Source organism: Ciona intestinalis, chromosome 1, assembly GCF_000224145.3.
Source record: "Ciona intestinalis chromosome 1, KH, whole genome shotgun sequence".
Taxonomy (NCBI): domain Eukaryota; kingdom Metazoa; phylum Chordata; class Ascidiacea; order Phlebobranchia; family Cionidae; genus Ciona; species Ciona intestinalis.
The window spans coordinates 4910228-4936272 of record NC_020166.2 but is presented as its reverse complement, the minus strand read 5'-3'; the positions used below and the strand labels follow the sequence as shown (position 1 = coordinate 4936272).

General features: G+C 34.5%; 3 protein-coding genes and 1 long non-coding RNA gene across 6 annotated transcripts; all 4 read right to left on the bottom strand.

Moving 5' to 3' along the window:
* Positions 1-315: 315 nt before the first annotated feature.
* LOC100176751 (UV radiation resistance associated protein) lies at positions 316-8527 on the bottom strand. The gene is made up of 15 exons (XM_026834317.1): positions 8373-8527; positions 7880-8057; positions 6981-7073; positions 6590-6687; positions 5484-5641; positions 5084-5189; positions 4896-5022; positions 4458-4656; positions 4115-4191; positions 3800-3965; positions 3252-3428; positions 2707-2777; positions 2342-2409; positions 1913-2062; positions 316-1372 (listed from the first exon to the last, which is right to left on the bottom strand). The coding sequence occupies exons 1-15, from the start codon at positions 8433-8435 to the stop codon at positions 821-823; spliced, it is 2283 nt and encodes a 760-aa protein (XP_026690118.1). The 5' UTR covers positions 8436-8527; the 3' UTR covers positions 316-820.
* A 735-nt stretch (positions 8528-9262) lies between these two features.
* Positions 9263-21412, bottom strand: LOC100186136 (enhancer of polycomb homolog 1). Of its 2 annotated transcripts, none has more exons than XM_026834128.1 (16): positions 21014-21412; positions 19632-19788; positions 19069-19232; positions 16714-16830; positions 16053-16139; positions 15364-15512; positions 14823-15002; positions 14510-14627; positions 13558-13680; positions 13105-13197; positions 12464-12573; positions 11840-11964; positions 11423-11560; positions 11242-11290; positions 10754-10869; positions 9263-10592 (listed from the first exon to the last, which is right to left on the bottom strand). In XM_026834128.1, the coding sequence occupies exons 1-16, from the start codon at positions 21164-21166 to the stop codon at positions 9664-9666; spliced, it is 2808 nt and encodes a 935-aa protein (XP_026689929.1). In that variant the 5' UTR covers positions 21167-21412; the 3' UTR covers positions 9263-9663. The 2 variants fall into 2 exon arrangements, with proteins under 2 accessions (XP_026689929.1, XP_026689930.1); XM_026834129.1 differs by having other exon boundaries at positions 14510-14624.
* A 155-nt stretch (positions 21413-21567) lies between these two features.
* Positions 21568-22352, bottom strand: LOC113474488. The gene is made up of 2 exons (XR_003396147.1): positions 22319-22352; positions 21568-22218 (listed from the first exon to the last, which is right to left on the bottom strand). It is a non-coding gene; the product is annotated as an uncharacterized LOC113474488 (long non-coding RNA).
* Positions 22353-22425: 73 nt separating this feature from the next.
* LOC100186967 (proline-rich protein 13-like) lies at positions 22426-25546 on the bottom strand. 2 transcript variants are annotated; one of them, XM_026835612.1, is made up of 6 exons: positions 25412-25545; positions 24790-24906; positions 24063-24293; positions 23165-23310; positions 22544-22642; positions 22426-22443 (listed from the first exon to the last, which is right to left on the bottom strand). In XM_026835612.1, exons 2-5 carry the CDS (start codon positions 24851-24853, stop codon positions 22556-22558), a joined length of 528 nt encoding a protein of 175 aa, XP_026691413.1. In that variant the 5' UTR covers positions 24854-24906; positions 25412-25545; the 3' UTR covers positions 22426-22443; positions 22544-22555. The 2 variants fall into 2 exon arrangements, with proteins under 2 accessions (XP_026691413.1, XP_018673018.1); XM_018817473.2 differs by lacking the exon at positions 22426-22443 and having other exon boundaries at positions 25412-25546.
* Between the last annotated feature and the right edge of the window lie 499 nt (positions 25547-26045).

Below are 26045 nucleotides of genomic sequence, written 5' to 3'. Positions count from 1 at the left end.
GAAAGCAACCAGCAAAAATGACGTCACTGAAAAATGAGAGGTCGTTTCTGATTGGTTAAAATGAGTTCAAATTTTACGATGTTTTTGCATCGTTTGACCGAAGGGATAAATGTAACCTCTTTGCCACTGTTTTTCTCAAACGTATATGAGTCATCGGTGTTTAGTCAGTAATATTTAATAAAGGGATTCTTCCCACAATAAACCCAAAACAAGTTTTACCAACCTAATTATATGCGTTGTGGTTTATGATACAATTACAAAATAGTTCTTTCTCACATGACGCAGAAACCCTGTTAGCCTGTTTATTACAAGCAGTTGATTTCACGAACCATGTTTCTGCAACCAATTTAAAAATGAATTTTTTTTAAAGAGTTTGTAACATTGCAACCTAAAGAAATGTGAAACAATACACAAACACAACATTGCTTGAGGGTATAAATGGCAATTAAGATCTAATCAATCAACGCCTAACTAAACCACAGAAATTCCTTTATAAATATTGTTAATAGTTGATATTTAAGCGAAATCCTATTTAAAGCTGTATAGAGTTCTAACCAAAATAACACCTACTTTTGTGATATCTTGTATTTCCTTTGTAAATTAAATTGAAATATGGAAAACGTTTTAAATAAAAACACAATTTCATATTGCACTATAAATAGGTTTAAAATTATATAAGCAATATACTGCAAAAAATCGATGAAAGAAAGAAATTTAATATGTTTTACAAACTGTTCATTTTAGAACACTGGGGCAAAAATACTATAATCAACATAAATGTCTGCAATATTATTTAATATTTAACTTTATGCCTAGCTTGTTAACAAAGATCCAGATCGTCTGATTGGCTAAAACTGGTCAGCTGACCTGCAGCACTTACACGAAAAGGATTAGGATTTTTTAGCTCTATAGAAAGACCATTTTCTTCTCCAATCTGGTCAGTACTGTGATGATCACTAAGCGCGGACATGTAAGAGAAACCCTCGCCAGGTGTTTTCTCTTTATCTGAACAATCAGTGACAATAATAAAATCCTCAACAAAAGCTTCGCTTGAACTTTTACTTGAACCAGTGTCACTTTTTGTTCGAAACTCGTCATTTCTAGAGTTAAAACCAGACTTTCCGAACAATTCATCACGTTGAGATGAGTTCCTCGAATTAACTTTCCCAGTTACTTTCTTACCCCATCTTGTAGGCTCATAAATTTTTTGCATGGATGACTTGGTGCCGAAAAGTTCAGCACGAGCAGTCGCAAAACTTTCTTTGTTGTTTAAATTATTTGATTGGCCCAGCTCTTCCAAACCGGTGAGCTGTGTGCGATAGGGCGTGAAACTAGGAGAAACGGATTCCACGGACTCTGTGTTTAATCTTGTCTATAAAATATTAAAAAAGATTTACTCTTACTAAAAAGGATTTACTCTTACTAATAAGATTATAGAAAGCTATAAAGCCCAATGGGTAATACATTGCTGGACATTTGTGCTCCTGATAACATTGCATGTCAGTTCCGAAAATATAGGTTGTATCATAGGCCTTGAGATGCTGATTTATATTTAAACCCCAATGCAGTATTGCACTGAAATAAAACTGCATTTTTCATGTTGTTTAGTTTTCACTTGGGGTTTCAGTATTATAAGGGTAGTAAGTTTTTCTTTAGAAACAAAATATACATCTTAAAAAAAGAAATTAACAATTCCACAGTGGTTGGACACCTGGCTCTAAAGCAGAGGACACAGGTTCAAAACTGATTATGTAAATCGTCTTTCCCTTAAAAAAAACAACCCAGTAAAACAGTTCGTGGTGTCTAAAAATACACAACATTATAACGAATACCGCTCTGCCCACCAAGCAGGAAAATAAACTATAACATTCATACAAATAGTATGGCTGTGCTGTTGTTGTTTATCATTTACCCGAATATCTTTGGAGGACAACGGTTGAAACTGAGTGGTGTCTCTTCTGTGATCACTTAAGTGTGGAGAGCGATCACGGGACTTTTTCATCTCGCTTGCTCCAAAAAGCTCACCTCTCAAACTTGACAGGTCAGTCGACTTTGCATTTTTCTAACATATAACATTTTTAACACGCTAACAGCCAAAAACACAAGCCAGCCAGTGGTTGACTGAACAAATGCAAAAAAACAGGTTTAATCAAGTCGGGATTAAATAAAGATTTATATCATGGGTTAGATTGTTAGACACTGATAGATGCTCTTTTACTAATCCACCAATAAATTGAGCTAAGTTCCAACTTGCAAGTTGCCAACAAAGAAAGCATTTACTAAGCAAAGACAGACACCATGTAAAATTCTGTGTTCTGCTAAAATTAAACATTCAACAAACCTGCAGTGAAGCAACGGTATTGTCATATAAACTTCCTTTAGAGCTTTCACCCAAATCAACCAGCATATCTGTGACATTTGTATTTCATGAAAACAATTTAAAGTTTAAACAACAGCTCCACTTTTATACCAACAAAAAGTGAAATTATATTGTTAAAATTTCTTTACGTTGTGGTACATTTTTTTGGTATTACTGCTTAATTAGTTTTATCTTTGTTTATGTAACGAATGATTGTGTCTGATTATACATGTAGATTTATGCAACTTTTATTACGTTAATTTGTAATGTGATAATGGAACTACAGGTCACTGTAACAATCAACCAATTCCTTATAAAATACCAAAAATATTAGTAAGGTTGCCAACCTGATTTACTCTCTGTTGCCATCGTGGGAACAAGAAAACTCCCACTTTTTATTGAAGAAGAACCAAGACTTCTGTAAAAAAAATGTCTGTAACAAAGATGCAAAATTCAAATATGACACAACAATCAAATCTGTATAGGGCTTTTGGCACACAAACTTGGCAAATACTCAATCAACCCTGATATAACTTAATCTTAAATTTAATAATTTATTTTAAAAATAAATTAAAAACAGGATGCTATTGAAGCCATGAAATCAAGCGTCGAAATTGCCTAGCAGTAAATTAGTTTATTTTGTTCTTGCAAGTTGAAAAACAACCAATGTCATAGAACTACTCCACTTATATCTATAGGCACCAAACTTGTTAAATACAGGGGAAGTGGGGACAGTTAGACATGTATCCTGTCAATCAAATTTCACCTAATTGTTTCCAATGTTTATTCCAGGTTAGACCTGCATATTCTGCCAGCCTTGGGTGTAGCGCATACAAAAAAATGTCTGTGTATTTTTTAAGAAAAAATGGCACTCCACATATTACCCACTTACATCGGTTTTGCTCCAAGTCGATCCTGAAGCAGTGTCCGAATGTTGTGAAGAGTTGGTCGGAGATCTTGAGTACCAAGTCCACAGTGATAACGGAGTTGAGCGATGTTCTTGTTAAAAAGGAAGACTCCGTATTCAAAGAGGAAGCGATCCTTGTTTCCACGTACGTATATCGGAAATCTGAAAAAGAAAGTGTGTAATAATGATGTGATGCAGAGGGAGTGCCAGGGAATCTTCTGTTAAAGTAAAAATTAAACCATTACCATAACACAGAAACACTTTAGGGAGTAATAATGGGTCAAATATTGCATAAATCTCAGGCCCTTGACAAGGACTTTACCCACATAAAATGGAACAGAATAACAAGTTTCCATGAATATTTCTATTCTAGAGTTGCAGACTTACAGAATTTAAAAAAATGTGACGAGCAAGGCATATCTAAGAAATTTGGTGCATGTAAGATTGGCAAACACAAATGGGTGCGGTTGAAGAGGCAGTATTCATAATTTCATTTCCAGCTTGGAGATTCATAATAAAGTCTCTTGTCTTACATTCTTTCCTTGTCGTTTAATTTCTCTGTTACATGATCTATGACACTCGAGTGTGACCCCTGCTGGACAATCTGGTAACGTAGCGGCACAAGAAGAAATTGTGACATCATAGATAGAAGTTGAGCAGCATAACCAAGGGCAACAGAGGTATGGTTGTCTTCTTTTGCTGCACAATATTGCATAGATTACAACAAAAAAATACCTAAATGTGCTATCTGAATCTCCTACAATAAACTGGTTTTACTTGACAATAAAAACAAAGCCTTAGGTCGTAGGTGTCAAAAGTTTCCATTTTTAAACCAGATGTTTACTCACTATTGAAGTGTTCAGAGTCTGGCAATTTTACTCCACATATGACATACACATCACTGACAACTGCTACGCCTTTTTTTCTGCAAAAATATGAAAATAATGACAGAAAAATGCATTTTCCTATAAAAGATTTTTAGTTATTTCTAATCTGTTTTTCCAAAACACCTATTTACCAAGTAAAAAATAATTGTAAAAAATCACATAATTTACTGCAGAACATGTCATAAAACTATGTGAACGTTGCTGCTTTGACACACAAAAGACTTCAAGTAATTCTAACAAAAAATAACCAATCAACTTCAAGGTTGCATTTTACAAGTTTATAAGGGTCAACATTTATGTCTACCTTGGACTTGGTAGTGTATGACGTACAGTTGAGATGGGGAAAATGTGGGTAAGCTCGGATAAAATATTCCTGCGTTGTAAAGCGAGTTGTCCAGCTAGATGAGCAGCGTTCTCCCGATTGCAAAGATACAAGTTGTGAGAGTCTTTATGTCGTGACTGATGTACTTGAAGATGTTCTTTCTTCTTAGCAAGATCAGAGACTGGATTTTAAACAATAGTTTAATTCTGCATAGGCGAGGTTCTACAGGGTGAATGGCTATTTATATAGTATTATATCTGAGTATGAAGTTCAAAATGTAGCTAACCCGAATGTAATCGTTTTAGGACTTTAACATCCTTAATCAATCTACCTTAACACTTAATCTAATAATTTTAGCACCTATGCCCTTTGATGGGTGTGGGAGGTAGAAGTAGAAGAGTTATATGTTTATTCACTAACCACTCTGTTGGAGCTTTAAACATTGTTTGTTGGCTTCTTTCCTCTCATTGGTTAACAGAGCTTTTTCACGCTTGAGTAAACTTCGCAGATGAGCAATTCTGTGATGAAGACTCTCCATTGCACATTTCTATTGAAAACAATTTAGTCAACATAGTATTCAAATTAATTCACCACTCAATATTGCTTACCAACTGTACAACTGGGCTGTTGCCTAGCAGCTGTATGTTAATATGATGTTGATGATGGTCCCGTTTTTCTTTTGACCGACGATTCATTTTGTAGCAAGCTGCTATTCTATAAAGGGCGTGAGAAAGTTAGTCAGTAAAGCTGTGTACATAGGCAACAAACCGAGGTTGGCAGAGTATGCTGGCCTATCCTGCAATTCCATGCACTGTATTAACCAGTAAACACTAGAATTAAAAAGTTACATTTGTTTCATAGCAATGTGTGTTTTACTATCCATGCATTCCCTGTATTTAGGAGTTAGATGCCTATGTCATTCCTATACTGACTTATATGAACTTATTAAAGATATTTACGTAATGTCAATAAATAAAATCCAATAAAACATGATCATTTCCATCCCACCTCTGCAAGGCAAACACGCTATATGAGTTGCGTATATCACTACAGTCCAACATTCCTGAATGAATTGTTGTGTTCACTGATGTGTTGTGGCCGTGGTATAATCCATTCATTTTAAATACAACAGCATTGGAATGGTAGTGCACATCTTCATTGAATAACTGCAACGTGTACAAATATGTAAAACAGGTTATATATAAAAAAATATGTAACTACATCACTACATGTTAACTGTCAGGATACTTATTACTATAATGATGGTCTCAAACTTTATTATGCTTAATTTTGTAGGACTTCACGTGTAGGGGTACATGTAGATATTATTAACATTTGTCTGTTTAAATAAAAATCAAACAGAAAACACACACTCACACAGCGACAGCAAGATCTTTTTATACATTGACGTTCTACAAATTTAAACCTAAATGAGGACAGTTGACTATATTTATAGTATACAAAATATGAAACAAAAGTACAAGTTAATGAACCACTGTCATACATTGTTTCATATCAAATAAGATTTTATCGGAGTTTGAGGTGGCACGAAAAGGAAAGTTGTTTAGTTGAGCATATATTATATTATATTGTTTAATCATCTCCTTGGGACATATGTATGTATTGTTTATTGAGGATATATGTTCTTTAATATCTTTGGAACCAGTGTTGGTTATACAGGCTATATTATTGTATATATATATTGTTTATTATGTTTACTATGTTCGGCGAAACAGTGTACCAAAAGTAATGAACAAAGAATGCAAGACTTTGTTTAGGTAGTCATATTTGATGTTATGAAAATTTCCTCCCGGTTGTTTTATATTAATTATCAACATGAGTCAACTTTTACCATATGTGGTGTAGCTTGTGCTTTCATTTAACTATATGACTGAAACTCTATGTTTTAAAGAATAATGATTGCACTTTGCAGATAATACCAAAAGTCTTATTTGGATTAAACAAACTATTTATACTTATTTTATTGGGGGTAATGACAATGTGCACAATCTAGCTTTAATTCCAGGTCCTGGCCAAGGAACTTTTCCATACAGAATAAAACTATGCTTATTTTAATACTTACAATTTGAAACTGTAATACAAACACAACTCACAGTTTTGCCCAAATATTGCAGTTTCTTCAAAGATATCTGCCAATGCAGGGCTGGCATATAATTCCCATTATGACCAATCCACAACCGAAGAATAAATTCTGTTCATGAAATAAATGTAAACGTAACCCTGAATTTTTAAATGTGTAAGGAATGCATTACTAAAGCAGGCCTGCAGGCCTCAGTAAATCATTCATTACAGTGCTTAAACTATACTGATTGTTACAAACAATTAAAAAATGATTCGTACAGAATGTTGAGCAACTAACTGTTAATACCAACATTGCAATTGCAAAGACAATTTCTCTTGGTTAAAATCTATACTAGACAAACTTTAAAGTGAACACAGTACAATCCCTTAACACAGAAGTGACATAGGTCCATGAACACTTACCTGTGAGCGAAGCAAACACAGTTCCGTTGATTTTAAAACTTGCCCATGATGGATTTGATGTATAGGCCACCTTTTCACTCTCGTATAGTGCGGCTGTAATAAATGCAAAAAAAACAATGAAAACTGGGAGCTGTAAACGCAGTTGTTGATCATACGCTGCAGAAAGAAATTGATACGGGCAAAATGTCGAACTGACTTCCTGGCCACTGGAAAGACAATGCGACTATTTACTGAACAACTTCGTCAACTGAAATACTTATGATGTGTATGAGCTTCAACATTGCACAGCAAGTTTATATTATGTATGTGTGGTGAGTCAGAGAGCAATGATTTATAAAGCAGAGCAATGATATGTTTTCAGGTCTATGACATGGATATCGGATTTGTAACATACCAGTATTAACAAGTCTATGTATGTAATGGCCCTTTGGCCTTTACCAAGGTCTAACTTTACTGTTAGCATGTTGAAGTCAGATTATAGAACAACAAACAATTTACAGATTGATGTGGCTACCAAAAAAATGTGCAATACACCTAACTTTGTACAGATTTAATGGTATTACTTCTTATTTTTTAGTTTTTCCAGTAATGTTTATAAAATTAATATTGAGATAAAGTCCCATCGGATAGGCTATAAAATAGATTTTTACAGTTTAGCTCTTTCTGTCCGACACATAGGGTAGCCTACACTGATTTACTCTTTATATAACTTTATCACTACCTCATCCGATACAGGAACATCACCCACTAAGTTTGACTCGACTACACAAGGTGTATTAAATTTAAAAAAAGTGAGTTAGCAATTATCGACTGTGGTTGCCCTTGATGTGATGTTACATAAGTAACATTCGGTTCAATTGTTATACAATTTCATATATATAGTTATTATTTAGACATACTTTGAGAAGAATCATTTTTCTGCTTTCCCCTTACACCATCAGTGGTTTCATCAGAGTGGATGGTGAAGTACAGATGAGGTTGCTGAAACTCATTATGCCTCCCATAACCCTGGTCCTGGGATGGGAGACTTATAGCTAAGTTTCGGATAAACAATGAAGTGATGTGGCGTAATCGTTGCTGTAAATAAATTAAAGGGATTAATTGGACATTGGACTAGTGTTGCAGAAATGCCAAATGAACAAACGTAAAAATTTTGTCAAAAACTGCCATAATATACAGACTGGGAACTGATATTGTGAGATATGATCAATTTTCACTTAAGTTCACCAGGTAGTTTAAGCAAAACCATGAAACTGCTACAAAAGCATTAACACTAAATATAACTTCAGTTAACCACAGGCCACAGCCACAGGTACAAAGTCAAATCAATAAAAGTTACTAAATTGAGTCATCGGCTTGTATAGTAAAAACCTGTAGAGCAAAATTTGGTACCTGCTGCAAGACCAACGGTATATTTGGAACATTTACTCCTATTTCCTCCTGGTCGTAAGACATTTCATATCCAATTCATGTAAGTTTGTATTTGCTAGAGTATGCTTGATGATTTTACCTTAACCAACAAAATTAAATAAAATGCAATTTAAAACATTGAATCAAACCCTCTCGTATTTTTAAACATGGCCATATTGGGGTTTAATCAAAAAGACATTTACTTTTCTGTGACACTGTCACTGCTATACGTCAAGCTTGACATAACATCGTCTTAAACTACTGTCGCAATTAGTATATCAACACGGTGAATCTATGTGCTATGCTTGGACGCTTGGTTACCGATTCACAACTTATTAAAAACATTACAGAAATACGTTAATCGCTAAATATCACCGTATGCAAATTCTCCGACTCGCAAGTGGCGAGATACAAGTTGTGAAAACGCGTAGGCTATGCTTGACTATAGAAAACACAAACTTGGGAAGCGGTCCAGCACTTTAGGACTCTAGGTCAGTTGCTTCGTACTAAAATGTGCCATAAATACAGGTATGGAATATCGTCTGACAAAAAAAGTATGGTTTTATGGTAACTCGGCAACATACTTGCGGTTACCAAGTACGAGAACTCTTCGTTCTCCCACATAAAGTTATCTCTGATTGTACCCCAGTTGCAACTTACTTTACCCTCGAGTGCGGTAGCTAGAAAACGAGCCGTTATAACGCGGGTATTCTGTTTCTTTCAGTTCGTGTCATCGTACTATTTCCGATGTAACTTCGGGTTCATTGTTTTATGGGATGACAATTTAGACAACCAATTAGTGACCACTGTCACTTTTTGTGGGGAAATACAGTGTATTTATGTGAGTACTGTCTACAAAAAAGGAAACTGTGTTTAAGAGTTTTTTATTTATTATCTAGTAGGATCATTCCTCATACAAACATAGCAATAGTGATGTCATAATGGTGAGATTGTGAATTCATCGCTTTGTCGCCTCTTCTGATTTAAATATCAAATTACTTGTTGGGAATTTTAACATTTTCTAGAAAACTTGTTAGCTCTGTCAAGATAGATTTGCTTGTTTGAATGACACTACAGCTAGAACTAGAACCTGTCATACTAGAGGCAGTAGTTGATTAGTGTTCTGTCGGTTCTAAAAAGCCTTCAACATAATTTGTACTAAAACACGGTTAACTGCTAGTGCATAGCGAAAGAAAATAATGATGCTGAAACACCTTCGCTGCCACTCGGGAGAGATAGAGAGCACGAGTTTTCTCGTCCCCTATTGTCAACCTCATGTTACCTCCATAGGTTGTGCAGGTTTTGGTTTTTTCACTGGAACGGAGTTCGTTGTTACCAAGGGTTCTAAGACAACAGAAGATGCAGTAGATGGCACGGCTAAATGGTTGGTATCGGTGGAAATACTAATCTGGTTGATCTTATCTGAGGATGGTGACTCCGTGAAGGTATTCGCTTTTACCTCCTTGCTGAGAAAATTAACATCGCTCACCATTGTAATGGTTTCGCCACTTGTAGGCGCCGTGGAGATGGTTTTATTGGTTGGCAAGGCAACAGAAAACACAGCACCACCACCAACTTTCAGTTTGTTTCTTGCAATTGTGATACGATTGCCACTTAACGCTGGTCCAATAGTGGAGGAGACGGTGTTTCCCACATTTAAACTGATCGTCTTCGAGCCACGTTTAGTAGGCAACACTGTACCATTGCTGCCATCATGTGGGAGGGATTTAGGTGAGCTTGGAGCAGACTGAGTAGCACGGAAACCTGAAACCTCGGTTTTAAAGGAGGTAAGCATGCTTGCTGGTAGCGCAACGTTTAAACTCCTGTTTCCTCTCCTTGATGTTGGTGTGGTTGCAACAGTGACAGGGTGCTTGCCTGCGTCATCAGCTAACTGTGGGTAAATTACTGTGTTACCCATCATGGCACCCGACCCACTTATCCTCAGCAACGCAGGAACACCTGGCGGGTGATTTCCACCACGTGGGGTTGTCAGGGTTACTGTGGCAGGAAGTACGGTCGTTCGAGGGTGAAAGGTCGAAGTTCGTGGGATCGTTTCGGAACTTGAACATTTAAAACTTGTAGTCCTTGTATTTGTAACACTTGGTGTTGCTGTGACGATGCCACCGCATGTAACGCACTTCGGGTGAAAGTTCTCGTTTGTCATCTTTGAGTTTAACTTGGAACTGTGAACTCTCGTAATATCTGTTGGTTGTATACTATATTAGTTTGTGCTTATGAGAACTTAGTGAGGTATCTGCTATGTTCAGGTGATGTTACCTTATATTGCATTAGACCATGGTTTGCAAGCATTACAATAACAAATATTTAATAAAAAAAATTACTGGTTGATTAAAAGAACTTACTGGTTGATTGTTGGGGTGTTGATGGTGTAAGGAGAGCTGTGGTTGCAAAACTTGCTGATGATTTATCCAACGCACTTAACTGTCTTTTTAAAGTAGGTCGAGAATTCAAACTTTGTCTGTAGAAGTTGTAAGTTTTATGTGCCGCGTTTAAGCATTTATTACTTTCTACATTTCTACATTCTATATGCAATGGTAGAGACAAATATTTATAATTTGGTAGCCAAGTAGTGGTCAAGTGGTGAACCACTACATATAGGAAATATGCTTTAAAATTATCCTACAAAAACCTGATTATTATTACATAGGTTATTCCATGAGTGAGGTCATGAATGAAGAAGCTATGGGACCTCTGGTTTAGGCCAGAGTTTGCTCATTGTGATTACCCCATATCTGAGGTTTGGTGGATACAAAAATATTTGTGTTTGCCCGTAAAAAGCAACGGTACAGCAGCAACACTAAATGAACATGCATGTAATTGCTAAACGTACCTTGCTTTGGATTTCGAATGAGGAGTTCTGGTTGGCACTTTCATTGTAACTGAAACAAATGAATAAAACATTGAATTTCACTGCAAATCCTATTTAACTGTTTTAAAGGCTTACATGCGCAGCAATCATGGCGCCTTTGGTGAGCATCACTCAAAAAATGTTATAAACTGGAGTATCTTACCTCTATGTTCAGTTTTATGTGGTGTAACTTGGACGGGTAAAACTGGGTCAGAGGTTGTTTCACCTTCAGATGCAGCAGGTAACTTGGTGCGGTCAGCTTGCGAAGGTTTAAAATGCTTCCAACGATTTTGTTTGATATCTGTGGCAGTAGGGAGTTGTAGTCAGTTTATAACACTGGTACTTAACCTTTATAGCTTACGGACCCGTAAATTTGTAGCCAAACCATATATACAACTAATTGTTTATAACCATATATGGAAGTTAGAACTAATTGGCGGTCATTTGTCACTACTGGTCAGTACACCTAGCATATTAACAAATGTTGAGTAAATTTCATTTCTAAATGTATCCCAAGACACCAAGCCAGCACAAACATACAATCAACACAGAAAATAAATAATAAAACCAATGTACACACCTTGTAACAAACGTTGTAAGCTGGGTGTAGGTGGTAGATGGTCCTGGTCAATGTCTAACTTCTCCAGTTGTTTTGTATGGGGGTGATGAGCTCGGTCAAGCATAACGCGACCCCCACGACCCATCCTATGATAGTTTTGTATGAATATGGTTGGAATTGTAACCAAAGCTCAATAACAGAAATGGTTTGTTTTAGTGGTTTTAGTTGGTGGTCTACCTTTAAATTATCTATGTAGAAGTAAGAGCAGACATGTTTATTTAAAATTAGCCAAGGTTTTATTGACATGTCGTAAGATGGTATGGGTGTTTATATGGATATGGTTAGTTCTCTTAAAACCAAATTAAAGATCAATAACAACAAGAATTATTGGTTTAAGGCATTTTAACAAACTAAGAGTCCACCAAAAAAATGAGATATAAGAGGAGTATCAACAAAGTTTACTGGCAAAACAACATTAGTCAAACTTTAAGTATGGTTCATTTACTTTATAATAAAAGGGGTTCTTTTTCTCCATTCTGATTTTATGACCTGTGCAGTACAATGTCCATTCATACTTATATTATGTTATTTATACTCCTAATTATAACTTTTTATTCTTTGCATTATGTTCCAAACAATACCCACCTTCTCCTTGCAAATCCAACACATTTTTCAGGTCTACTTAAAGAAGTGAGTGAATATCGGAATTTACTTTCATTCATCCACGGCCAATCTCCAACCATTATATCATGGGGCTGTGTTGAATGCATTGGATCAGTTATATTGCTAGCAGTTGGTAAACGAGTGTGGAATTCAGTCAACTAAGGTTCATTTAGCTTATTAGGTAAAATTTCTTATTTGACTATTATCAGTTTATCTTTATTACCTTTATGGCGCATTAGTAAGCAACATAAAGGTTGGTTAGGCTATTTACAAACATGGTTGATCTCTGGTTAACAGCAAGGTAATTTATTCTGCAATACGGCATGTTAAACACTAAATAGTGCCAGTCATCTGGTACTGGATAGTAGTTAGAAAAAATGCAAATGCATTAACAGTAACACCTTTATATTTAAAAAAATATTGAAATTCTTATTCCAATTAAACATTTAGAAACTTCAGTCCAACTTGAACACAATCCCTCAGACTCATTAAATCAGATTTTGCTATCACCAATAACTAAGTTATTTCCAGCAAAGAGAATCATCACAGGGGCTTATTATCATACACAAGTATAGTGATAACTGAAAATAAATATCTAGCATTTGTGGTGCTTTTGCGCTTACCGCATAATACAAGCAACCAGGTTTCCGTCGGAAAGTAAAAATTCCGTCAGCGAGTTTCTTTGCATCAGATGCTTCACCATGTGCATCAACAAGCTAAAAGTAAAAATTGTTAATTTTATTTTATCAGCAATATCGACATCAGGAGTATTCTAATGTTGGATTTTGACTTTCCGACAACTGAACTGCTTCACAAATCGTTTCTTTGTTTTAAACCAGTGATAATATTTATTAGAAAATGTTTTTTTTCTAATGTCCATTATAATGAAAAGTGTTGGTTAGATGCACATCCCTTAAAAATATATATTGCAATGTTAACTAATTAATACAGTGTAAAAAATTCTAGTGTAAATCTGTTCACCCTGCTGACCCAGGTTTGGTGTTTAGGCTGTGGTTGCACCGCTGGTTACAAAACACGTGGAAATAAAACTCAAATTTAATAAAAAGACAACTTACTGGACTTTTGACATCTTCGTCACTTGAGGGAGGATACTCGTACTGAGTCATGGTGTCAACAACTTCTTGATACGATAATCCTCTGTTGTTTGTTGTCAGGGCAACCGGGGTATGATTGTTGAACTGGAAGAAATAAAATTTGTCCTAAAGTCATCAATATAAGGTGTACGACCAGATCATGCATGTATCTTATAACAAAGTAAAAACTTAATTACAGGCATTTGAGTTTGAGAACTGACATGACCATAAAATTAGCTATTTTGGTCCCTGGTTGTAGTCTTGCTACTGTTGGTGTTGTATAAGTTCAGCTTTTGAGACTTTATAAATATATCTGTGTATAATGTATTATAACATGAACCTGGACAAAGATAGCTAACAAGCAGATTTTAACAGGTATAACTAGACAACTTTTTTAGGTTCAAGTCCTATTTATGGGCATGGCTTTGGAATTTGACATAAAAATAACTTAGTTAATGAATAAAAGTACCACTATGTGATGATAAGGACTTTATATATAAACGAAAGCAATTAATCGCTGTGTTCTCATTAACAATCAAAGCCAAGATAAATACAGCCTGGCTTGTACTAACAAGTTATTTTGATTAAAAGTTTGTTGTATGGTCACAAAGGCATCTAGTAAGGAAGTTTCCAGTCTGTTAGATACGTGACATTTGCATAAGAAATCGGGATTTTTTAATTGTGAAGCCTTATTTTTTATTTATATGTGAATTTAATATACTATAAGGCATTCTTACCCAAGTTCTATAAAAAAGGAATCACTTCAAAATGTACTATTGTTTTGCTTAGTTTCTTTCTATCCATAATTATTGGGTATTAGATAATATTTTTAAATATTTATGTAGCATATCAATTTATCTAAATGTGTTTCATACCTTACAGGTTGGAACCAATACATAGTTCAGTTACCCAAAAGATAAAGATAGAAACTTACTTCTGTTGAGCGAGTAGCTGCATTATCTACTTTATTTGAAGCTTGTACTGAGATAGTGGTAGGTTGCAAATTTTGACGCTTTTTCTTTAATTTCTTCCCTATAACTTTTGACTCCCTGCTGAGTAAACGGTTTAAATATAATTCCACCAAACAGAAGATCTATTTATTCCAGATTTATCTACAGTTCAACACATGGTTGAGGACATAGTTCTGAATATTTGGACAAACTAGAATTTAAAGTAAAAATATAACCCAATGCAACCCTTCATTAATATAGTTTAGTTCACGCGTGACTTATAACATGGGCACCTACTTTGAAATTTCTCCTTTGGAAATAGAAGGCAAAGCAGATAATTGCTTCTTCTTTAAAGCATTCTGCAGCACAGTGCTGATTCGTCGTTTTCGTTTTACGGGTCGGTATCGAGCACGCTGACTCAGCGATTCTTTACGAATCGCTCGGAGAGCTTTCCCATCCCAATCCTTCATCTGGTACCTGGTTTATAAAACTTGTTAACAGACATTAAATGGCACGGACTGAGTTGTGGTAGAAACCGCATTGGGCACACTGTTTGTATAAATATTGTACATAAGCCCCTTGTAGTATAAATATGTTGGGGTAATGTGTAAATTTTGCCTAATTCTCAGGCCCTTGGCAATGATCACACCCACTTAGAATAATGTTAAACATACCTAATGTATAAAATATTTGTAAACAGACGTTTAGAAAAATTGACTCACGTATCACAAAACGTGTATGTAACGATTATTAAACCCGAAAATTTTAAATTTCTGATTAGAAACCATGACTCTCTCTATGGTAAAAATCATGTATAAACTGTTAATTTTACACTAACCTCTTTTCAAATACTTCCACAGTTAAATGAAGATGTTCACGTTTACTTTTCTCTCGTCGTTTCACCATCTCAAGTATCGTCACAGCACGACTCAGGTCCCGTCTTAACTTTAACATCTTTTCATACGATGACTCATCGTTTTTGCGATTCTTTAAAAGTAAAAAGCAAAATGAAAGTTAAAGATAACCGTTGATTCCTTAATTTATCTTACAATCACAATAGAACCTCACCCATTCAAAATAGGATGCTACTTGTGTATATATATATATACTGGTTTTCATATTATAGTGGAGTGGGGGAGATGGCACATGTTTTTATTTTTTTTTTCGTCCCGATTTGTAGTAAACAATAAACATACAAGGAAATATAAAACCGTATCCTTACGATTCCTATAGACTGTTGTTCAGGATTTTTGAATATTATATGCTAAAGGTGTTCCATTTTCCCCACCCTCACTGTACTACTACTGTATTATATTTATTATTGGAAATTCTTAAACTCAATAAAAATGATTGCTTAAATAAAATTTAAAAATGATCAACTTAAACCCAATAAAAATTTTAAAATGATCAACCTTATAAACCAATCAACACGGTTTCCATGTTAACATTCTTCCATTTTATTGGAAAAAAGTAATATTAGGAACTAATTTAAATGGAATAAAGATTTAAGAAATTGTATGTTCTCACCTTTCTTGTTTGCATTTTCTCTGTTCGACGACGAAATGCAACGTAACAATCATTAGTTGATGAACCATCTCGCCTCTCCTGCCGTACCTGACATACCAAGTCAAGTTTGTATTATTTTCATCACAATTCGAGATCGATTATACTAATTATATTCTTATTGTAAAACATTGGTTAATAACAAATACACAGATTTGTGTTGAAAAAATCAAATTTAGTTTATAATACATTGAAAATATGTATAAACACAGGACTATTAAAATGTTCATGGGAGTGCCGATTTCTTAAATATCTGGGGTATGCTGAGCGCACCTGCGAGTTGATTATGATGTCATTGTATGCATGCGGCACTCTGGCGCATACATATTTTTTTGGCGAAAATTCACAACACAAAATTGCCACTGCCTTGCTTGCAGTTGTGTGTAAAATAAATGTAATTTTCCATTTACACAGAGCAACAATCGCTAATAAACAACTTAACTATGTTCCAGAAGAAAACAAAATAAGTTTTTTTTGCCTGAAAACAGGTTGGATATTTGCATTTTCGCATATGCAACCAAGTAAAGTAATAGTATTGATACATTTGCCAAAAATACTCTGTTTGTGTAAATGTGACGTAATACACGTAAAACACCCAAAGCAGCTCATAATATTATTTATTTACTTGAAACACCAAAGGTCCCTTCTCACGAGATCTTTTTGTGGTCCAGTATTCGTAAACTGCTTTTATCACTTCATCGTCTTCTTTAAGCAACAACTTTGCTTCTTGTAGTGGAACCATCTATAGCAAACAAAACAAATATTTTATATATATATGTCAATATGTGTATTTTATTTTTTGAACATAACTTGTTTTTTTAATGAGGTTGGATAGGCTATGTCGTTGTCATTCAGTAGCAACAATCAATTTGTCAAAGTATCAGTGACATACACTTGCCCAGTTTTCTTATAATTAATGGTTTGTAAGATTTTTAGATTAAAACTTACAAAAAACACACAAAAATGTTTATTTTTATATTTACATATATTACCCCACTTAACTAGGGCTATATATGTTGTATTTATCCATAAAAAAAAATTTTGACATTAGAAACCTACAAGTAAATTAACAAAACATCGGTAGATCGGTTTAGTGTTCATTCATAGTCCATGAGACCATGACTAACACAATACAACTCAAAAGCTTTAACTAATGCTTTATAAAACCAGCGGCTCAGACAGGCTTTAAAATAACCGATTGTCGAGGTAATGATACAACTAACATTAGTCATAAAGGTCATGACAAATATTGGCATGCCCACCATTACCATGAAATCAACCTCTTAGCTAATCCCAATGTACAACAGCACTACAATGGCCTAACATAAGCATAATGACCACTAACACCAACTTACATAGGCATACCCACTATTAATACTGACTTCCAACTTTTCAACAGTCCGACATCAAATGTTTTTAACACCCCAGTCAAAATGAAAACTAGCTTTTACCCGCTCTAAAAGTTTCTATACGAACAAGCAGGATCAAAGTATATTGCATTCACCGCACTAATCAATGAGGTTCCTTTTGTTAACACTTAAACGTGCCCGTCACTCGTTGGCTGTTTCCTACCACAAGTTACTTAATAGTCAGTAGTTCGGTTATTTTTATCGTGCGGTCCCAATTTTAATCTCATTTGAAAAAAGAAGCAATTTCCTGCCATTTTCAGCAATCAATAGTATGTCAAGGTATTTGAAATATTTTAATGTTGCTCAGAGTTCAGTGACTTCAGTCCCCAGTTTTTGCTTTTTTTCACAGGAACCAAACAGACGAATAGTTATGATGTGGGAATCCCAGTTTACAAAAGCGTGTTTTGGTGGATTTGGTATTCATAAAACTGTTTCAGCCTTGAAAACAATAATAGAGCAGGTATGTTTTACAAAATGTATAAAAAAAGGCAAACTAGGCTTTTTTGTAGGTTTAGTTCTGATACTTGGGGCTAAGTACTTGAACTGGTATGCTGCAGAGTATAGGTACTGACTGAAAAATGTTTTTAAAAATCAAGATTTGCACCAAACAATTATCATTTTGTCAAACTTTGAACATGAGAAATTGAACCTGTTCTAATGAATCTGAACATTATTTGCAATCATTTGGGTAAAATTTGATAATGGTTTTTACAAAAGTATCCCCTGGAATAGCCTTTCCATTGATATATCCCAAGACATTTTCAAAATGAATTTATAGGACTTTCATTGACTTTTGAATTTGTGTTTATTGTTGGTTTTATTGTAGTAATAACAGTTCATCAGTTAAAAACCTCACTAAATTCAATAAATTTTGGTCCCACAGCAATTAGTACAGGGTTTAAAATCGACATATCAAAGGTTTTTGTAATTTTTTTCTTTATGATGTAGGTAACTTTATAAATTACATAAAAAAAAAGGTTTTTACATACTGGTCAAGTTTGTAATACATTATAATTTAATATTTTTGTTCCTTTCTGAAATATTTCGTAATCTAAGATTCATTAGGACGTCATCAATTTTATAATGACCTCATTAAAAAAAATAAAAATATGAATTTAAAGATAATTTCATACTGCACAAACTTCCTTAAGTTTTGGTCTAGCTGTAATGCTTTGCTTGCAAAATCCAATTAAGTGAAATGAAAAATTACGAAAAACAATCTCACAACCAAATGGTTAACACTATGGGTGTCACAGTATTTTAACAGTGTAAGCCAGATTAGTTTAAAATTACAAAAGCATGATGCCCATATTTTTGTGCTTGTGGGACTTTCGAAGGTAAACGTTTCCCAACGTCTTTTGATAGCCTGCTATACGCTTTGTGGGGCAAAAACTACCCAATAGTACAATTTTTAATCATTTTACAGCTCAAGATCCAACAAGGCTACTATGAAAGAGATAAACCGACTTAGGTGGCTAAAATTATATTTTCCTATAAATGTAAAAAGATTCGAAATAAAGTATTCTAGGATATCCTAGAATACCTAATTATTCTGTAATGTGCATCCCTACCTGTGTTCCACATGATTTTTCCAATCTGTCAATCATTTCTTCAAACTGCAGAGCTGTAATATCCAACCCAGCTTTCTTGTTTGTTGCTCTTAGCCAAGTTTCATCATCACTATCCATGTCGTAATCCGGTCTTTCTTGATCAAGTATGGAATTGAGGGCTTGTGCTGCGAAGTGTTTAAAGCAAATTAAAAATTATACCGTGGCAAAACCTATTTATATTCGACTTTCATTCTTAATAATGGAACCAAGTTTAATATTGCTTGGAAATTTATTGTGGAGACAACTGCCGTCTACCTTGCTCTGTGTCCAACGCCGAATAACATGAATGTAAACAACTTATGCATCTTGATGATATTTACCGTGTCACGTTAAATATTTTTATGCCTCTAATGTTCACCCTTCTATATATTTGCCACTGCTTTAATTTTTGTAATAATTAATACTATTGGTAATGTCACATACATACACTTTTTATTACAAATTTACTACTTAGTATACAGAACCATACAGAAAAAACCTATACTTTTCTAAATTAAAATTCTTTATTGAGAGAAAAAAACAACCTTGGTTGTGAACATAGTGCTTTGGCAACTTAAAAGACTTCTTATACAAGTTGTTGTAACATTCCAGTGATATCTCAGCTTCAGGAACTGGTATGACCATGACTTTTGCATCTCCATATACTTGTTGTGCAGATATGGCTCGCTGAAGATGGTGCTCCTGGAAGAAATTATTTTCGTTGACATATAATAGGCATATTCACAACGGTATATTACAGCCTATTAACAATTGTCTTAGGCAGTTCTGTAGTAATCCAATAGGTCTACACAGTAAATAGTAAATATTTACTTAAGTTAAGGATTTAATTTTCATACAACCAAAAATTGTAGTTCTTTCCAGTGCTGTTTACAAAATGTAGTCATTATGGTCATGGATGTCGTATATCAATTTATCACTGAGCACATCTGTGCAACGTTGACAGTGCATATGCATATTTTTACAAAGGTTAAGTTATGTTTGTCCGGCATAAGATACTTAATAGCAATTGCTCCAACCTAGGGGTCATTAATGGGTTGTCCAAATTATCAGCCACACATAAAAAATAATCACGCACAAAGTAACATATATACTTGGTAAAATGTAGATGGCACAAGGTGTATGAAACAAAACCCTAATGTTTAACGATTGTCGTTTTCCATCCACGCGAGGAAAAAGCAAGAAGTGACATATGCCAATTAATTTATAGGTTTGTTTAAATATTGCTTACGAATGTGATTGCTTAGTTTTTACCGATTGTAGGAGCAGAAGATAAATACTAGTATTGCCCTTCCGGCAGTCTGCAGAGTATAGCAGGTGTAATTTTGTTTAGAAAACTTTTTGTTTATGCAAGCCATAATTTGTCCCACACACTTTGATTAATTAAACTATGAAACAAATCTGTACCAACATAAGTAGGATTTTTTTACTGCTAGAAATGTTGGTTGCCCATTTTTAATAATTGTTTACTTTCGTATATGCAAAAAGTCCCCTTCTTGCACAGACAAGATTTTGTCGCCATATTTTGCAACCTGGTGGTAATTGTTTTTTTGCATGTTAAAAATAAATATTTTTAAACATAATAAAATATCTATAGTATGTTGAACAATCTAAGTTTTCTTTCTTAGTTTACAAAATTGTAGTATATGTAAATGTATGTGATATATATATCATGTAATTTATCTAATTCTACTTTTATCTATTATCTTTGAAGTCCCTAAAAGTTGAAATACATGTTTGGTGACTTTAATTTATTGTCCTTGTGGTTAAAGCATCATGCTCGTATTAATGTTACAATCAGATTTAACCTGTAGCAACCGCAACGCCATGCAATCTTATAAACGCCACAACAGCGCCATCTTGCGACTACTACTAACTAATGCAAAACAAAGAATTACGGATAACTAACCGATTCCTCTTCTTTTTCCATTCCAGAAGGCATTTGCGGGACTGCCCGGTTAAGAACAGAGTAATCCTGAAGGTCCGATAACTCATGTTTGTAATATACGGGCATAGGCTTTGTAGCATCCAAGGCACGGGCTCTGAAAGACAGCTTACTCATCGCGCTTTTTGCCTGAATACCGCGCCAACAAACTGACCTTAAAACCGGCCTTTTCTACTAAAAGTTGCAACTTTTCGGTTCTGACTCCAAAGGAAGATACCTAAGGGAGACATTCGTGACAAATCCGGTGTTCTAACAGCACACATAACGGTGTTGCGATACAAAAAAGTTCTCCGTCTCTGTATTTAGGGTTAGGTCCATCACCGTCAGTTCGTTCGTATACTAGTGACCCACAATGCATTTCGGTAAATAAGACACGAGTAGCTGCGCAGTTCCATTCTGCGCAGTTTTCCCACGGTCGACATCGGGAAACTTCGGATAATTTCGGCAATCCAAGATAAAAGGCGTTCTGACAATACGGGATGCTTTTTGTTTACAATGCGGCTAAAGGCAAGCATTGTTTATAAATTGGAATCAATTTATTACACAACTTATGTATTCATGCAGCAAATAAGGTGTGGGAGTATTACTTTATGTACACACAAACTTTTAATATAGTATTAGAGCAGATATTACACAAAGTTATAAAATTACAATATAATTTACTGGATACAAACAATCAATTACTGTTGAGTTTTAAAACCGGACGTAAACAAAATGTTGATGATAACAGGCAGATTTAAGGCATAAGTTTATATTCAGCTACAAGTGCTGTGCATATAATACATATCTAATAGCCTAATCCTATATCAGATAACTGAAACTTACAACAAACAATTACAGAAAAATACAGCATGGTCCTTTGTCATGCCTTATTATTAATGATTAGAATATCTTATCTATAGCAATAAGCAATTAAATTGGTGTAATATTTAACAGCATGCAAAATACACGGTACATAGCTACAGAAAGGGATTATAAGTGCAGGTATACATGGCTATATACACAAAACCTCCAAATAAAAAAAAACTTATACTACTGTTTAGGTTTTGCATCTTAAAAACAATGTGCCTTTTCGGTGTGTATATCAGTATACAGTTAACAGCAACCATTGAAATAAGTGATAACAAACTTAGACCACCAATTTGTTTTTTCTTTAAATCTTTCTTGATCTGTAACAACAACAGTGTTACTGTAATTCTATGAAACAAACATCTGCTAACAACTTTCAGTTTCAATCTTAAACATTTTTTAAAGGTAATTTAAAACAACCTTAATTTTGATCTAATAATACATCTTTTCGGTGTGTATATCAGTATACAGTTAACAGCAACCATTGAAATAAGTGATAACAAACTTAGACCACCAATTTGTTTTTTCTTTAAATCTTTCTTGATCTGTAACAACAACAGTGTTACTGTAATTCTATGAAACAAACATCTGCTAACAACTTTCAGTTTCAATCTTAAACATTTTTTAAAGGTAATTTAAAACAACCTTAATTTTGATCTAATAATACATCTTGTGTCCATGGCCATGCTTCATTGCTTTCTTCATTTTTTTCATTTTTTTGCGTTCATGCTTAGGAAGATGTCTCTGAAATAACATTTGAACCATGTTTAACATTGAACTAACATGATAACCATGTTTGCCCTTATGTTATGAATTGGTAACAAATTGAACAAAACAAGCATAGTGCAAACAACTCATACAGAGTTTAAGTCAAGGGAATATTACAAACAGCCGTTTATGGAATTTGGACTTAAAATAGGATTAACTGGTGTATGGCCTCTTTGCATACAATTTCACAGTTAAAAAAAATCATTTAAGCTAGTAGCATAGAATAGTCAAGCCTTAAAAACATAAAAGGAAATATACACCTATGTATAGCATACTATACTTTCAAAATAAGATTATTATACAATTGAAATAAATCTTGTAAAACAAAGAAATAGATACAACAATGGAGTTTTAAATTGAAATGTATATATACGTACTATTTTTAAAGTTGTTTTTTACAATTTTTTTTGTTTAAATTTTTTTTCACAAAAAAAGGAGTTACAACCCCAAAAACCCTCCTAACTGTGCCACAGGAAAGCAAATAAATAAAAAGCTTACATATTCATCATCACTGCTTGATGAAGAACTGCTGCTGCTACTGCTTGAGCTGCTATGTTTCCCATGTTTGTGGTGTTTATGATGCTTTCCATGCTTGCCTTGCTTTATGTGTGCACCCGCCACCATCATACCAGCAGGATATGCACCTTAATAAAAACATTTATATCATACTGTCCTATTTTTTAATATGTATATACATGAGTTTCCAAACATTAAATAATTATATGTGGAATTAAGGAAAAATATAAGAAAAAAATCATCTATCTTTAACCGCTTCTAGTTGTAAAAGTTTAAATCAAAACATTCGTTTAATTTGCCCCTATTTTACAAATACTAAGTTACACATACAATTACAATCCAAACATTACACAGAAGCAGATAGGAAGTTAGGATTAAAAAATGCACAACATATCTGTCATGTTTTCAAGTACATAATCTGAAATAAATATCGTATGCGTATTAAATGTTGCACACTTGTGTGTTGTATTAGTTTAAATGATGTGTATTTAGGAACTTATAGGTAATAGAATAAAATCAAGCTTAAGCCATATAAACTACAAAATATTATCCCATCTAACTTTACATTGCACACAACTTGACACTTAACACACAGGAAAAATGTGTCAACCAGAATATATCGTAATGGCACTTGTTCATAACTAGCCATGAGCTCACGCCCAGTAAACAAAAAAAAATATTTTATAACCAAAGCCAAAGAACAAAAGGCCCACCTTATTTTAATATGACAACATGTTATTAGCTGATAGTTGGGCATTGCATATTAATGTAAAACACATAAGCCCTTCATGCTGATTTAAAACCATTTTTTGTTATTGTTAACAAAACAATAATAATTTGTTATTAACACAAAAACAATGTTTTGTTGTTAACAAATTACCATGAGGTGGGTGGCCATGGTGTCCAGGGGGGCCATGGTGCATTGCGGGAGGGGGATGAACCCCATGTGGCGGGGGCTGGTACATCCCTTGTGGTGGGTAACCTTGTCCTGGGTATGGTACATGGGGCTGGCCAACTCCTGGTGGGGGTATAGGGGCTCCGGGGTAAGCAGGTGCATGTGGGGCACCGGGGTAGCCTGGTTGACCCATAGGTGGGGCAGTTGGGTAAGAACCTAGGAGTTTTGACTAAATTTAAACAATAAACTTCTTTAATAAAAAAGTATTGCCTACATAGGTATAATGTTAGGAGTTCGTGGAATAAAATGTTACCCATTTTTTGAGGTTGACATATATACTTTAGCACCCTGGTTTCACATCTTATAATAGCATTTACCTTGTTGTTGTCCATACATGAGCAGAGGCAAGTATAGTGCATTTACCACATTAATCAATAAGGTTCATGGATATTAGGACCTCATTGGAAAAAAATATATAAAATAACAGCTATATTAGCCTTCTCCGCGAAGTAATCTATACTGCTGTATAAAAATTCAATAAATACAATAAATACATATACATAAAAGTGAGAACAAAAAAAGCTGGTATAAAAATATGCACGTAAATAAATCTTTAATTAATCAGTGCAAAAAGAAAACTTTAGAATCTGGTATTAGGGCCCCTGTGAACAAAGATAATGGGTTTGTTAACAAAAATAACGACATAGTTTACCTGGAGGTGGTGGTTGGTGTGGGTAACCTCCAGGTGGGGGAGGAGCTCCTGGGTATCCCGACATTATTTCAATATAATTACAATTGATTTAAAGATATGCAAGTATGTAACTTACAGCTGGATAGGGGGAAATAAAATCATGCATATAATGAAATATGTTCGAAGTTATCTGGTGGAATATGAAATGACATTGCGTTGGATTTCTTACTGCTGGCATTAGGTATTGGAAAAATTTTAAGGTGGTTTATGATATAATACATACCAGGCAGTTACGCCCTTAAAATTATTAATGGATGATGCATCCCAGCAGTATGGACGTTTATACAAACATATACAGACGCTTTATACAGTTGAGGTTTTTCCTATACTATATCATATACTCTAGCAAATAACGTATGGTTTTCTTACCGAGGTAAAATACAGATTTATTTATAAAACGTATAGGCAACGCCACCGGCTTTATTATATTCCGGGTCTAGGCATGTGTTACACTGTTATATAATGGACTATATACAACAATGCGGCATTTTATTATCAATACAGTCTATAAACATAACGCTATACATTTCGCTATTCTTTACGCTAAACAATTTGATACAATTACAGACCAATAAATACAAACCTTCCCTTGTTGTGCTCGCCCTTTTCGCTGTTGTGACAAAACACCCTCGTCATCAAATGTAAAGAAGGTCGTTCGGTATGTTTACCATGAAGGCGATGGTTTCGTAGCGCCATCTACCGATACGAAAAATAAGTTCTTTTGGCGCATGTTGTTTTCGAAGAGAGTTCATCACCTATAAAAGTCTAAATTGCAACTTTTTCACTTCTGTCCGCAAACTGCAACTTTTTCACTTCTGTTTAATAAAACGTTTATATGGTGTTAAACATGTTACCGTTTTCAGAGGCGCTAACAGATGCCATATGTGACTGCAAAAACACCATAGTACTCTCGGCTACTACTATGATAACACACTGTCATTCGCCATATGGCATTTACTAACCATGGCAACTATTACCAACAGGACAGCAGGAATATTTAATAAACTTTAATGTAGCGAAATTACGGTATCAAATGGCCTTAAATTCAAATAGTTTGGGCTCTTTGGAACCTATTATCGTATTAGCCTATATATGCGTTCTAAATCGTTTCGAACTAATAGGAATTTATCTTTATTGAAGTTGTTCGTCTGGCCCGAAAATTAAACACAAATTTCACAAATCTAATAACGCTGTTTTCGCATATAATGCAGCTATAA

Excerpts from the sequence above, each read along its gene's own strand:
- LOC100176751 (XM_026834317.1), bottom strand. The coding sequence starts at position 8,435 with ATGTCTTACGACCAGGAGGAAATAGGAGTAAATGTTCCAAATATACCG. Across the intron at positions 5,642-6,589 it reads TGCAATATTTGGGCAAAACT|TTATTCAATGAAGATGTGCA; the intron begins GTGAGTTGTGTT and ends TACACGTTGCAG. Across the intron at positions 2,778-3,251 it reads CGACTTGGAGCAAAACCGAT|AAGTCTTGGTTCTTCTTCAA; the intron begins GTAAGTGGGTAA and ends TTTTTTTTACAG.
- LOC100186136 (XM_026834128.1), bottom strand. The coding sequence starts at position 21,166 with ATGAGTAAGCTGTCTTTCAGAGCCCGTGCCTTGGATGCTACAAAGCCT. Across the intron at positions 11,561-11,839 it reads CTTACAACGTTTGTTACAAG|ATATCAAACAAAATCGTTGG; the intron begins GTGTGTACATTG and ends CTACTGCCACAG. Across the intron at positions 10,593-10,753 it reads AACACCCCAACAATCAACCA|ATATTACGAGAGTTCACAGT; the intron begins GTAAGTTCTTTT and ends TACAACCAACAG.
- LOC100186967 (XM_018817473.2), bottom strand. The coding sequence starts at position 24,853 with ATGTCGGGATACCCAGGAGCTCCTCCCCCACCTGGAGGTTACCCACAC. Across the intron at positions 24,294-24,789 it reads ACACCAACCACCACCTCCAG|GTTCTTACCCAACTGCCCCA; the intron begins GTAAACTATGTC and ends CAAAACTCCTAG. Across the intron at positions 22,643-23,164 it reads CAAGCAGTGATGATGAATAT|AGACATCTTCCTAAGCATGA; the intron begins GTAAGCTTTTTA and ends ATGTTATTTCAG.